The sequence below is a fragment of the Eptatretus burgeri genome, chromosome 1, assembly GCF_056783735.1.
Source record: "Eptatretus burgeri isolate ZD-2024b chromosome 1, Ebu_testis_v1, whole genome shotgun sequence".
Classification (NCBI taxonomy): Eukaryota; Metazoa; Chordata; class Myxini; order Myxiniformes; family Myxinidae; genus Eptatretus; species Eptatretus burgeri.
In genome coordinates, this window is record NC_140961.1 from 73,198,906 (window position 1) to 73,212,044 (window position 13,139).

At 41.4% G+C, this 13,139-nt stretch overlaps 1 protein-coding gene across 6 annotated transcripts in view; it reads right to left on the reverse strand.

The window, feature by feature from the left end:
• The window catches only part of LOC147034741 (TBC1 domain family member 14-like), a 115,912-nt gene that overhangs the window by 14,332 nt on the left and 88,441 nt on the right, over window positions 1-13,139 (reverse strand). For all 6 annotated transcript variants that reach the window (XM_085888152.1, XM_085888126.1, XM_085888133.1 and 3 more), the window contains 3 exons: window positions 9,837-9,952; window positions 9,577-9,648; window positions 1,372-1,500 (listed from right to left, as the gene is read on the reverse strand). In XM_085888152.1, coding sequence (XP_085744278.1) covers window positions 1,372-1,500; window positions 9,577-9,648; window positions 9,837-9,952 — 317 coding nt within the window. The remainder of the gene's footprint in view (window positions 1-1,371; window positions 1,501-9,576; window positions 9,649-9,836; window positions 9,953-13,139) is intronic.

The following is a 13,139-nucleotide window of genomic DNA, read 5'->3' on the forward strand; positions in this document are numbered from 1 at the left end:
AAAAGATTTTAAAAGAACCAAACAATTTTAATCCTTCTATTAAACCAATTGTTATTCAGAACAAAAAAAGAAAATACATTCATATTTGCACAATATATCCCACAATGCACTGCATTGTTAAGATGGCAGCACCGAGTAACGAAGGTTGGTCTTGTGTCGGTGCGAGAAAAAGAGCTTTCCCTTTAGCACTTCAATTCAAGACAGCTGTTTACCACTATCTCAGATCCTCCACTCAAAACCATGATCTTTTCTATCCCTGTTAACCACCCCTCCATCCCCACCTCCTTCCAAATCTCCAGTTTTTCCTTCCTGAGAATTTGCTTCTGTATCCATCTTGTCCACCCCATCCATGCATTCTCCCTTGCCTCTCATCCCTGATTTGGCCATGTCTTCCCCATTTCATCCTTTAACCCTGGTGTTGCTCCCCCCTCCTTCTACTGCTCCTTTTGTTCTGTTACATCTTGATCCATTCAGTGTGATAGCTCTCCCACAAGCCTCAATTTTGTGTACAAAAAACTATTCTCATGGATAAAACGCACCCAAAAATTTGATCAGATATTTCTACGGAAAAATGTGCGGCTTGAACCTGAGTGATTGGTAATACCTCCTTTTTATCCTGAATATAATTTGCAACCAAATTATTTCTTTGATAAAGCTTTCTCTTTTTCAAAAAGGGAACTAGACACAATCCAATGTCACAACATCGACCAAAATGGCTCCGCCACATTGTCTTTGCTGACTAACTCTGACCTAAAACCTCAAACCACTTGACCTCAATATCCAAATTGTAAATATGCATCATGGTACATGTACTCGTTTAGTTCAAATCCCATAGCCAATGGTATCACATTAACAGGAGTTTAATGTGACCTCTGACCCTTGACCTCTTAGTAACAAAAAATTGATCATGGATGGATGCACTGACAAAGGTTTATGCATACATACTTGTGCAAAGTTTGATTTCAATCCCTCAGCTGTTCTCAAGTATCACATTTTTACCTGACATGACCTCTGACCTACGACTTCTTGATAGCGAAATCCATTCGGTTCATCTTTGAATCAAAATATACACTCATACCAAGTTTGGTTAAAATCCCATCACTAGTTCACAAGTTGGTATGGGAACAGAATTTTACCTAATAGGACCTCTGAACTTTGACCTTTTAACTCCATAATCTAATAAGTTTAAATTTACATCATTAAACATACTTGGACCAAGTTTGACTTGGATTCCTTCAGCCGTTCTTAAGTTATTGCCATCACAAAATCCTGTCGCGGAAGCACAGCCAATGCAAAAACATAACACCTCCAGTGACTTCTTCAGCAGAGGCATAAAAAATGGTTAGGATATGCAGGCAATGATGAACACACCAGGCCGTGGTCAACACGGAAGAATGCAAGTTGACAAGGCTTGTTAAGAAGGTTTGCGAAAACCACAAAGGCATCAGCTGCATTCAGGTTGAGCAGGAGTACAGCAGCAATGAAGGACATACCCTGGACCTGCGTCCCAAAGAGAGTAAGATAAAATAATGAATTCAACATATTTTGTGGTGGCCAGAAAAACAGACTTTTATCTCTTGCAAAAGGGCATGTGAGGTCACTTAAGTGAGTAAATAAATATGTACAACAGTAATTAACTTATAACAATGTGATGGAAGAATGCAAATCAATTATTTTTTAAAACATTTTAACGTGAAGAGCATTTATGTTTGAGAAAGAAGAGTTTGCATGGAATAACCATTTCGTATTACCAGGAACACCTGCTCCCTTTGGAAGCAGTCTTGGGTGGGGGGGGGAGGGGGATAGTTGGGGAGGTGGGGTCAATATATTTTGTGCTGTGGCTAATAATCTCCCGTCTGCAGCAGGGGTCAATAAACCACTCGCTTTGTGGCACGTGTTATCGGCAAAAATTGGAAGGCGGTTGGAGGGGATTAAATATTTTAAAAATTTAAGGCCATAGTGGCGCAGTGTGCTGTGGAGCCGGAAGAAAAGATGCAAGTTTACTTTTATTGGGGCCGCCCCCATGGGTGCCATCTAAGAGGAAGAGTCCACCATGAAAGAACGAGGAGAGGCTTGTGTAAAGAACGATCTACTCGCTTGGAGGAGGAAGCCTCATGTGAAAGGAGCACAAACAAGTGGTTCACGAAGATGTGTGAGAAGGCATTGATTGTGGCTTTGTCTCTGTGGAATCAACCCGAGCTGAAATCACCCTGTGTTGTTGGAGGGCCTGAAGGGAGAAGACAGAGGGCAGACCAGGAGGCCTCTGTCTACAAAGGACAAAGGGGAGCAGGAGGCCTGGTTGAGGAGCTCCTCGTCACTAATGCTCTTTGTGGGTGAGTCACTTGATCGTCCTCCAGCGTTCTTCATCTTCGGGACGACCCATCGCTGGCTCTGCTCATTACTGGCTCTCATCTCCCTACTGGTCTCTAAAGCGGGCTGCATCGAGTCCTGCATCCACCCTGCGCATCATAGAGACAAAGGGAAGTCCCGCCTGCATTACTGTGTTGTTGTACAAGTGTGATCTGTGGTGTCCAGTGGGTTGGGTTTTGCATTTTATTTCTCCTTGTATTCAAGTTTTTCACATTTCTATTCCTCTATTTGTGTCTTTTGACTCGCTTGGTTTGTTCTGTTTATGATGGGGTCTTGTCGACCCTCTTCTATATTCAGTGAACCCTCAAATATCATGGATTCCAATATCGTGGGTTTCTCCCAATCACGGTGCAACCTATTGTGTTCCGATTTTGTTATCATGGTGTTTAATTTCAGCCAATCGTGGTTTTTGAGCTGAGACGAGTCATTGTTTGCATCAGCATGTGCAATTACCTCTCATTACGAAGCTTTTATTGTTTCTCGTGCACCATAAATTGTATTAATCAGACCAGCTTAAGGGAACAATGCTAAATTTAATAATGAATAGTCATTGAACAGGAAATGACAGAAGGAAATCCTGTAATACCAAATCTACAAGATCTCGTACACACACAACAGTTAACAATGGTGCTCAAACGTAAAATTATGGTCAAAATTAATCGTGCCAAAAGGCAAAGAAAGGTTATGACATGCGAATAAATCGAGTTGTTCGATACATCAGCAGGAAGTGAAAGTGCAGCATCTGCGTGCCGCCATTACAATTGGTAAACATTACTGTTGATCAATGAATCAACTGTTGGTAAACGCGAGGCAAATATCCGTGCAAGGGTTCCTGCCAGCAAAGCGCAAAAGGATCATTCCAATTCCGTGATCCTCATTTTGAAAGGATGGGAAAACGCTTAATATTTGGATCGAGAACCAAACAAAAGCATGCCTTTGAGTGGACTGGTGTACGGGAGAAACTAATGTGGATTTACCAACGTTTTCACGAGGCACCCGGGACCGAAGGCTCTTGTTCAACCATGGCTCATGGAACTAATTGAGGTGAAGGGATTTATGTCAGAGCAGGTTTTTTAATGCCAAAGAGATGGGATTATTTTGGAAGAGGATGCCATTTCGTACCTTCCTGTCCAATGAGGGAAGATCTGCTCTGGGTCATGGAAGCTAAGGATCGTTTTACCCTTCTTCCATGTGGAAATGCAGCAGGTGCCTTTGTCGTGCTCCCGATGATCCAACAGCCATCGTAAGTTGTACATCCACATCTTTCTAACCTCCACCCTTCCCCCAAAAGCAGCATAGTCATCATCCTGAGCTAGGTCTTGTGTTTTCTATTTATGGCAGAGTACAGTTCGAACAGCACGTAATATGTTTACCCTCACCCACCTCGCTGTTTTTGAGTCAATTTTAAAAAGGTAAACCTCTTGCGTTTTTGTATATTATATGCTGTATATATTGTATTTACATGAATATTATCTTGCCAAAACGAAGTTTTTACAAGATATGTTAATCAGCTTGTATGTTTTTTTTTGTTTGTTGTTTGTCTGTAATCACATATTAAAAAAATTCTGCAGAGCACAGTTATCATCGGAAATTTTTGTGACTTCGCATATCAGAGGCCTATAGAGGTCCCTTTCAGTGCACAAAATTTTGAAGGTCAAGGTCAAAGGTCAAGGTCACTTTGGTGCAAATCACGGGAGTTGACGAAACCCTTATTTTTTGAGTAATTTTGATCGGATCGTCTTCAAACTTCATGGGAATATAGTTCATGGTCTGGCGCTCAGCTGATTAATTTTTGGTGGCGATTGGCCTTGACCTTCATATGTTTTTTTTTTTTTTTTGGTCTGTAATCACGTATAAATCATTGTGCAGAGCACAGTTATCATTGGAAATTTTTGTAAGTTCGCATATCAGAGGCCTATAGTGGTCCCTTTCAGCGCATAAAATTTTGAAGGTCAAGGTCAAAGGTCAAGGTCACTTTGTCGCAAATCAGGGGAGTCGACGAAACCCTTATTTTTTGAGTAATTTTGATCGGATCGTCTTCAAACTTCATGGGAATATAGTTCATGGTCTGGCGCTCAGCTGATTAATTTTTGGTGGAGATTGGCCTTGACCTTCATGGTTAGCGCTTTAGGTCAAACATAGTCACCCTGCGGGTGACTGATTTATTTCAATGTTAAAATGCTTTACGAGCTCGGTCTAAAAAGTTACGGGACTGAACCTGCTGTGTGCTCCACTTACACAACTTGAATGAACGGGTTGCGTCGCAGCTTTTCGCAACATTCCAGAAATATATATGGTTGGTGATGGTTGATTGCGCTCATTGTGTGATTTTTTACAGGTCGTGCTTTACAAGTTGTCTAGTCTGAGCCGTTGCGCTATGAGTCGTAAGCAGAGAACCAATCTGAAGTTTCTTGCCAAGCTTGGCAAAACACCTTCTGAATCCTTCACAATGCTGCAGCAAGTCTCCGGGGAAGAAACGATGTCACGTACACGTACATTTGAATGGCACAAGAGGTTCAAAGAGGGACGGGAGGAGGTTGAAGACGATCCATGGTCTGGAAGACCTTGAACCAGCAGAACGGCGGACAACATCGAGCGTGTGAAGCAGATGGTGTGCGCAGATAGTCAACTCACGGTGCGGATGATTGCGGAGGAACTTTCCATCAACAAGGACACTGTCTGGAGCATCATCACTGAAAATCTCAAAATGTGCAAGGTGTGCGCAAAGATGGTCCCCAAGCTGTTGTCCGAGGACCAGAAACAGCAGAGTCACCGTCTGTCAAGACATTATCGAGCGCCTTGAGGACGATCCAGACCTGCTCGGGAGAGTCATTACAGGCGATGAATCGTGGATATTCGAATACGATCCCAAGACCAAACGGCAGAGTCATCAGTTGAAAAGTCTGGCATCACCAAGACCAAAGAAAGCAAGGATGTCGAAGTCGAAGGTCAAGGTGATGCTCATCACATTTTTTGACATCAAGGGCATCGTCCACTTCGAGTTTCCACCACAGGGTCAAACAGTGAATCAATACGTGTACAAGGAGATCCTCCGGCACCTCATGAGATCAATCCGGGACAAGAGGAGGGATCTGTGGGAGAACAACGCCTGGGTGCTTCACCATGACAACGCCCCTGCTCACAGTGCCCTGAGCATCCGACAGTTACTGGTGGAGAACGATGTGCCAACTCTGGAGCAACCCCCGTATTCGCCAGACTTGGCCCCTTGTGATTTTTTTCCTATTCCCCAGCTCAAGGGGGTGATCAAGGGGACCCGATTTCCTGATGTGGAGGTCATCAAAAGGGCTGTGATGACGGAGCTCCGGAGGATTCCAGAAGAACCCTTCCGGGGGTGCATCGAAGCGTGGAAGAAGAGGATGGACAAGTGTGGGAGACTGGAGGGAAACTATTTTGAAGGGGGCAAGCTGTGATTTCAATATATGTTTTGGAATAAAATTTCTGTGAAGTCAGTCCCGTTACTTTTTAGATGGACCTCGTATATATTTACACGTTTATTTCAATTGCAATGTGTTTAGTTCTAACTGCCATGGATCTTCCTTGATATTTTCTCAAAGTACAGGAACTCCCTCTTCACATTGGCCTTGGTTTCCACGATCGCGGTTTCAACTATCACGGCATTTTCCAGGAACCTAACTCCTATGATATTGGAGGGTTTACTGTACTTTCCTTTTCAAAATAAATCTTTTAAAAGGTAAAAAAGCGTGTTTCAGCAATCTGCTTTCTGTATGTGTTTGCCATCAATTTTGGCTCATTTGGGTAACCTTGGGAAACAGTGGAGTAGAGTAATACTGAATGCAGTGCCATTTAAAAAGACAATTGGACCATCCCGCAGGATGAAAGGTCCCGGCTCTGAGGAATTCCGTATTAACGTGTACTCGGATGCGACGCACGCACGCATGCACACACACACACACTTCCGGAGTGAGCGTGGTGTTCACAAGGGGGTTGCTCGGACCTACGACTCGACGTCCGACCCTGCAGCTGCAAGTCAGGGATAACTCCGCAACCTGACAGGTTGCTGAGCAACCGCAAACACGATCTGAGAAGGCCAAGTTGAGCAAGGTCCCCGCTCCAAGACTTGTATTATCTTACCACTGATTTAGCCCCGCCCAGATGGGGAACCGCACTCTCAACGTTCCACCTCATCGACTCATTATAGTACAACCGAGCTAAACCATAGGTGGGCGTTGGCTATTCCAATGGAGTAAATCAGTGGGGTACAACTTCTTGTCTATTTATTACAAACACCATGTGCAACCAATGAAGGAAACTCAATCGATCAGGTTTGGAAAAAACAAATCTTGTATTGAACAGTTATGTATTTACAACGATTCAAGTATTTAAAGAAATGCAGTGTCACATAAGAAAGCCTTGCCCGAGCACTCAAAAAAACCCCTTATACAACCAGCCTTAATACAGAGAGGCGCCACATCCATCCGGGGAATTAGCCAGACAAGGGGAAAGAAAGAAAGAAAGAAAGAAAGAAAGAAAGAAAGAAAGAAAGAAAGAAAGAAAGAAAGACCGGGGTACGTTGGTGACCCCTTCCTCACCCATATGTGAGCAGGCTTGGTCCCTGTGGGTCTCAATGAGGTGTTGATGCAGGTGAGTGAGAGGAGCGGGTGGGAGGTGCACTGTCATACAGTATAATGTGGTGCTTCGTTCAGAAAATAACTGTTGGGCGTCTTATGTCGTTCATTGATAATCCACAACAGGTGAGCCATGATGCGTACGTGCTGAAAGATGCAAGGTTTTATGGTGCGTGTGTGAAAGACATGTAAGAAATCAGTTCTACCCATTCCACCTGCAGTTTGGAGAGTGCTACGCAAGTAACCTTTTGAGTCACCAAGACGTGAAGAACGCCCATGTCACCTGCCGCATTGGGGAATGCCCTACTTCATATGCCCTCACATTCCACTTGGTAGCATTGAGAAGCACTCTGCTTGGCGCTTTGCAAACCACCATCAGCACTTGTCCCGCCTGGCGCTCTCTCGCTCGAAGTGCTCTAGTATTCACCCCTGGACTGGACGCAAACTCCCTCAGGATCTGGGCTGCCCCCTTCTCGGTTTCGAACCGTACCAGATCTGCACATTTTTTTATTGTCTCCTGCAGTGTCATGTCCGCTTTTGGCAACCAACCCACGCTGCGATGCAGTGGCTGTGATTGGTTACCGGAGGAGTGGGGGAGGGGGGAGGAGAGGCATTTCAAGCAGTCTTGTTTGATCCGATTCTGGAACAGTGATTAACGACAACCAATGCAGCGCTGGAATGGCTATTATCTGGCTGAAATTCTGGTGAGGTGATGTGGTTTGAATACGTCGTTGAGAATAATGCATGAAAACGGGTGTTCAAGTCCTGGTTTCAGCTTAAATCCGGTGTTAAGTTGCAGCTTAAATCCGTTTAAGCTGGAGTACCGGCAGAAAGTGGACGCAGCGACGCACTGCTCCGGCGCATGCTCCCATACCCGACCTGAATCCTGGTGTGGGAAACTAAGGATTTGAGAATGGGTGTTTGAAAATGGCGGTCGGTTCAAGTACGGGTGTCAGAAAATAAGGGCTTGGAAATGAGGTTCGAATACGGAGTTGGAAAATGAAGGTTCAGAAAAGAAGAGAACAATGGGGAAGGTTTTACCTATAATCACAACAAATCTCCCTTTCCCCTGATATGAGGGGATAGATAACCAAACTAAACATGCACAATGGAAATATCTAAACTCCAGCATTATTTTGTGTGATGGATGTACCTCCCCAGGGCTTTTACATAACCGCAAGTGTGTATGTATGTATATATATATATATATATATATATATATATATATATATATATATATATATATATATATATATATATATATATATATATATATATATATATATATATATATATATATATACACATGTAAATATATATATATATATGTATATGTGTATATATATACACACACACACACACACACACACACACACACACACACACACACACACACACACACACACACACACACACACACACACACACACACACAGTAATCCCCCGTTTATCGCGGGGGTTACGTTCCAAACCGCCCCCCCCGCGATAAGTGAAAATCCGCGAAGTAGCAACCATATGTTAATTTTATTATTTATATATATTTTAAAGCATTATGACCCTCCCCACACTCTTATTAACCTTTCCCATACTCTTATGAACACTTCCTATACTCTTAAACAGATTCATTGATGCCGTAATGGCGGCCTACAGCAGCGAAGCTTCTCCCTTGCCTCAACATGTCGAGAAGTTGCACTTTTTCTACGATGGTTAGCATCTTCCTCTGCTGCTTAGGTTCAGTGCCAGTTACCTTAGAAGGTGCAGAACGTTTGGGCGGCATTGTAGGGGTTGAAATAAATTAAAAACTTTCACAGATAATTCACACAAACACAACACTGCAGAGTAACACTACGAGTAGCGATCGCACGTCGATGTGAAATGGACAAGGCGAGATGCTGAATGCATGCTATGCGCGGGAGATGCAGAGAATGATGCTACGGTCGCTGAGCCAATCAGAACCCAGGATACAGAACACCATGCTCTGGTTGGTCGCCTCCCATCCATCAGCCAATAGCATGCTGTGTACGATCTCACATGGGTAAACTAGCGCAAGTGGAAGCGGCTGCATCTGCGTTTTCCATACGCACGACTCTGTCTACTCTTCTACTGTACACGATGGACAGTATTTTATTTCTTGTAATATATTTTTTTTATTTTTATTTTTTATGTTTTTTATTTTTTAGGCAAGAAAATGCTTATTTTACCATAAAAATAATTAAAATAATAAATATATAAAAATACATTTATACTGCAAAATCCCTTGATATAGCGAAAAATCCGCGATATAAAATTAGATATGTAAGAGTTAAAAATCCGCGATACAGCGAGACCACGAAAGGTGAACCGCAATATGGCGAGGGATGACTTTATCTGCATATATATATATATATATACATATATATATATATATATATATATATATATATATATATATCTGTATATATATATATATCTGTATATATATATATATATACATATATATATATATATATATATATATATATATATATATATCTGTATATATATATATATCTGTATATATATATATATATAAAATCAAAATTGGGAATCCCCAATATTTATTTTACAAGCACAGACTTACATAGCCTACATCAGGCCGGTAACAAGTGTAAGCTCCAAGGATGTTCTGCAAAACATTGTGGTATGGCCCCCCCTGCAAAAGGCACACCATAGAGGGTTGTTAAAAAATTATGCAGCAAAAGAAAGTTTGAGCTTTGCTCCAAGGTGTAATGCAATAAAATCATTTACACATTCTACTAAAGTTCAGTGAACACAATGACGACTTGATAGATTAGGATATGGGGCATATAAAAACAAGAGGTGTAATTTGTGATGACTTACCTTCTGGAATATGCACAATGTGGGAAATGTGCGAGAAATGTCCAACTTTATCAACTCCAGACTATTCTCCCTGTCAGCTCCAACAGCTTCCAGCTCCAGCTCCAGCTCTGCTTCCACTACACACAAATGCATAAAAGGCATACTGTAACAACAGACAATTAACTGAAAAACGTCCATAAAGCATCCATTTGATCTTCCTCAAAACACTTGGGAAGAATGCCTAGACAGACATACGATTTATCACTAACAAAACTGTTTCTCAAATCACACTCTTGACAAATCTTCAGCCACATCTATGGAGTTGTTCACTGAAATGATGGTCATTTTTTTTTATCATGAGAGCAGTCTATCGACCACATCTATAACTAGAGTTCATAGAACACCTTACCCCGTACATTGTTTAAGTTAATAATTCAACTGAAATAAAATATAAATTTTAAAGGTCGTATTAAATTTTTTCCAGAAGTTTACCACTGTTGACGTGGTAGCTTTAGACCACCTTATCACACACATTACATTCGTTATTTGTCCGTTTTGTGTATCCTTTATAACGTCCTTAAAATAGTAAGTTTCCTCTTTGGAATGATTTTCAATTACGTTTGACTGCCAGACGGGCAGAATGAGAAAAAATCATTCTCATTCCTCTCTGCGCATATAAAATTGGGACAAATTCAAAGCCAAAGTACTACAAAACTACAGGTTTGTTTTTCCCGATTCATGTTCCAATTTGTGTTCAAAATATAACATTCAACTGAAATTAAGTTATACCTCGATCATAAACTGACGTTTGTGGACGGATGGAAAGAGACAGACAGAAGTGAACCAATTGCTGAAGTCTGCTTTTCGCTTCACATGTGCAGGGTAATAAACTTCCTCAACAACAAGAACAACAACGCATCATTAACAAAGTTTGTTTGTTTTTAATTAGAAATAAATATTGAAAAATACTGTCACATACTCAGGGGTTGCGATCGCTTAGAAGTCGCATCCAGATGTGACTGTAGTAAAAGGCGGAACACACGCCACATCATGGGGTCGCTTGTAGGCCCCGAACCGTTAAGGAAAGAACAAATAAACTATGACTCGCAAACCAGACTCATACCAGAATGCCCTTGATGCAAAAATAAATATTTATTTCACATTTGGCACAGCTACTTCACTCCATTATCAAACCATAAATATTATCATAAAGTCAGACCCAATCTTACTTAATCTTTGCCCCACCACTTGAAAGAAAGTCGGCAGACAATCGTAAGGGTTTTAGTTGAGTATGAAGATAATATTTTAAAGTCTCAGAAACCAAAGGCTTCATTCATGCAGGGCTAAACAGAAAAAAAAAAACAATAATCAGTGAAGAACTTTATGGTGCAATGCACAAGAGAAGCTGGCATGTCAATTTTGATAAGAGTTTTTTTTGCAAGGTGAAAACAAAGTAACATCCAAATTAACAACTCGTATGATTCAACTGGCATGGTACCCGAGAAGGACAAGACTTATTAGCGACAATTAAAATGGACGGCCAATGTACCAGATCGCAGTTCATGATAGCTTGTCTTTTGGAAGCAACTTTGCATCGGGATTTTAACAAATGAGCAGTTGGGGAGTCGTTTACGAAGCATAGTGACGGTCATGTTGTTAACTACTTTTTGCAGTCGCTGAACAGTTGTGAGTTACTTTATTTAATAGCTTTTTATAGTAATGAGCTACTTTTCTCAGCTAAATAGAGTTGCCACGAAAACTTAAAGTGGGCATTTTAAATTGGAAGAAAAGCAGTGGCAAGGCCAACAAAAATAGAAAATTGGTTTTAGTCTGAAATTTGTGAAGAATCATGGAGGGGAGTGGGAAATGTTTTTCTCATAAAATCTTCTCACAGAGATTTATTCTTCTTGAACTCTTATTACATGCAAAAGTATGACAAAAAGCTGTATATTCAAATCTGACGACACACCCCAACTTGAATGAGCCAGAGGGATGCTCCAACCCACCCAATCTCCCTGCCAGGACACATACCAGAATGTCTGTAATACAAAAATAAATCTTTATTTGACATTTAGCACAGCAACTTTACTCTATTATCTAACCATGAATAGTATGCTAAAACCTAACCTTATCTTACTTATCCTTAACTATGTCACTTAAAAGGGATATGGCAGATCATCAAGTATTTTTGTTCAATGCAGAGTATTTAAAGTCTCAGACTTTAAACTGCAGGTAGTCCTGCCACATATGTTTCTATTCTTTTGCAGTGAGGACAAAGTCTGCAGATTTTTCCTCAATGACACAAAAACGAGATCAACACAAGATTTTATGAGTGGTATGTAGCGTACAAAGTCTGCATTGACAAAGGCCTTTGTTTCAGCAGAATAGTGCTCATGATCAATGTTCAACAGAACTGCCCCACAGTTGATGTCCCTGTCACCTCAGACTTACCATGCTTATTGATCAATGTGTTGGCCCATTAGATGCAGAATTATCACATCATTATCATCAGGTACCATGACCTTATCATGAGGTACGAGAGATGACCGACGAGCTCCCGGTCTATGCTCTTTTTACATGCCCTGGATGAAGGACAACCGTTTGTACCTGAAGGACTGATCATAAGGCCAATTGCACACGGTTATTTCTGGGCATGCCGAAACATATGCCTGAAGCCGATTCAGGTAACATCCTCACTGGTCATTTTTGACCGATTCACTCATATCAAAACACTTTTCAATCACAATGACCCAGATAATCAAAAAAAGTCTTTGTGGACGATGTGCTTGCTGAATTACACATCCATGTCATGACAAGTGCAGATACACACAAAACGAGAACGACACTCAGTGGAGGGCACACTGAACAGTTTCGGGTTTGTATCCCACGAATAGGCTGGATCTGTATCCGGATCGTCACCAAAACCTAATCAATTTGTCGTTGTCACACACCCAACCTGTCCACCAAGTTTCAACCAAATCCATCCACAACTTTTTGAGACATCGTGCTCACAGACAAACAAACAGAAAAGGGTGAAAACATACAATTAACAATTACAAAACACAATACAACTCAAGTATCCCAAGTGTAAGAGCAAAAAACCCCCCACAAAAAACTAGAAGGGCACTCGGAAGAGAGCACACCTCCACCATGCAATGCCCGATCCAGTTGAACATATTCGGCCCAAGAAATTTTTGAAATATCGTGCTATATATCGTTTTTGTTCAATGGTGAAGAATCACCTTGAAAATTCAAAAAAAATTTCGAAACCGGATCTGGATTCGGATCTTAACTGAAATTGAACCAATTCTTCTGCGTCACACA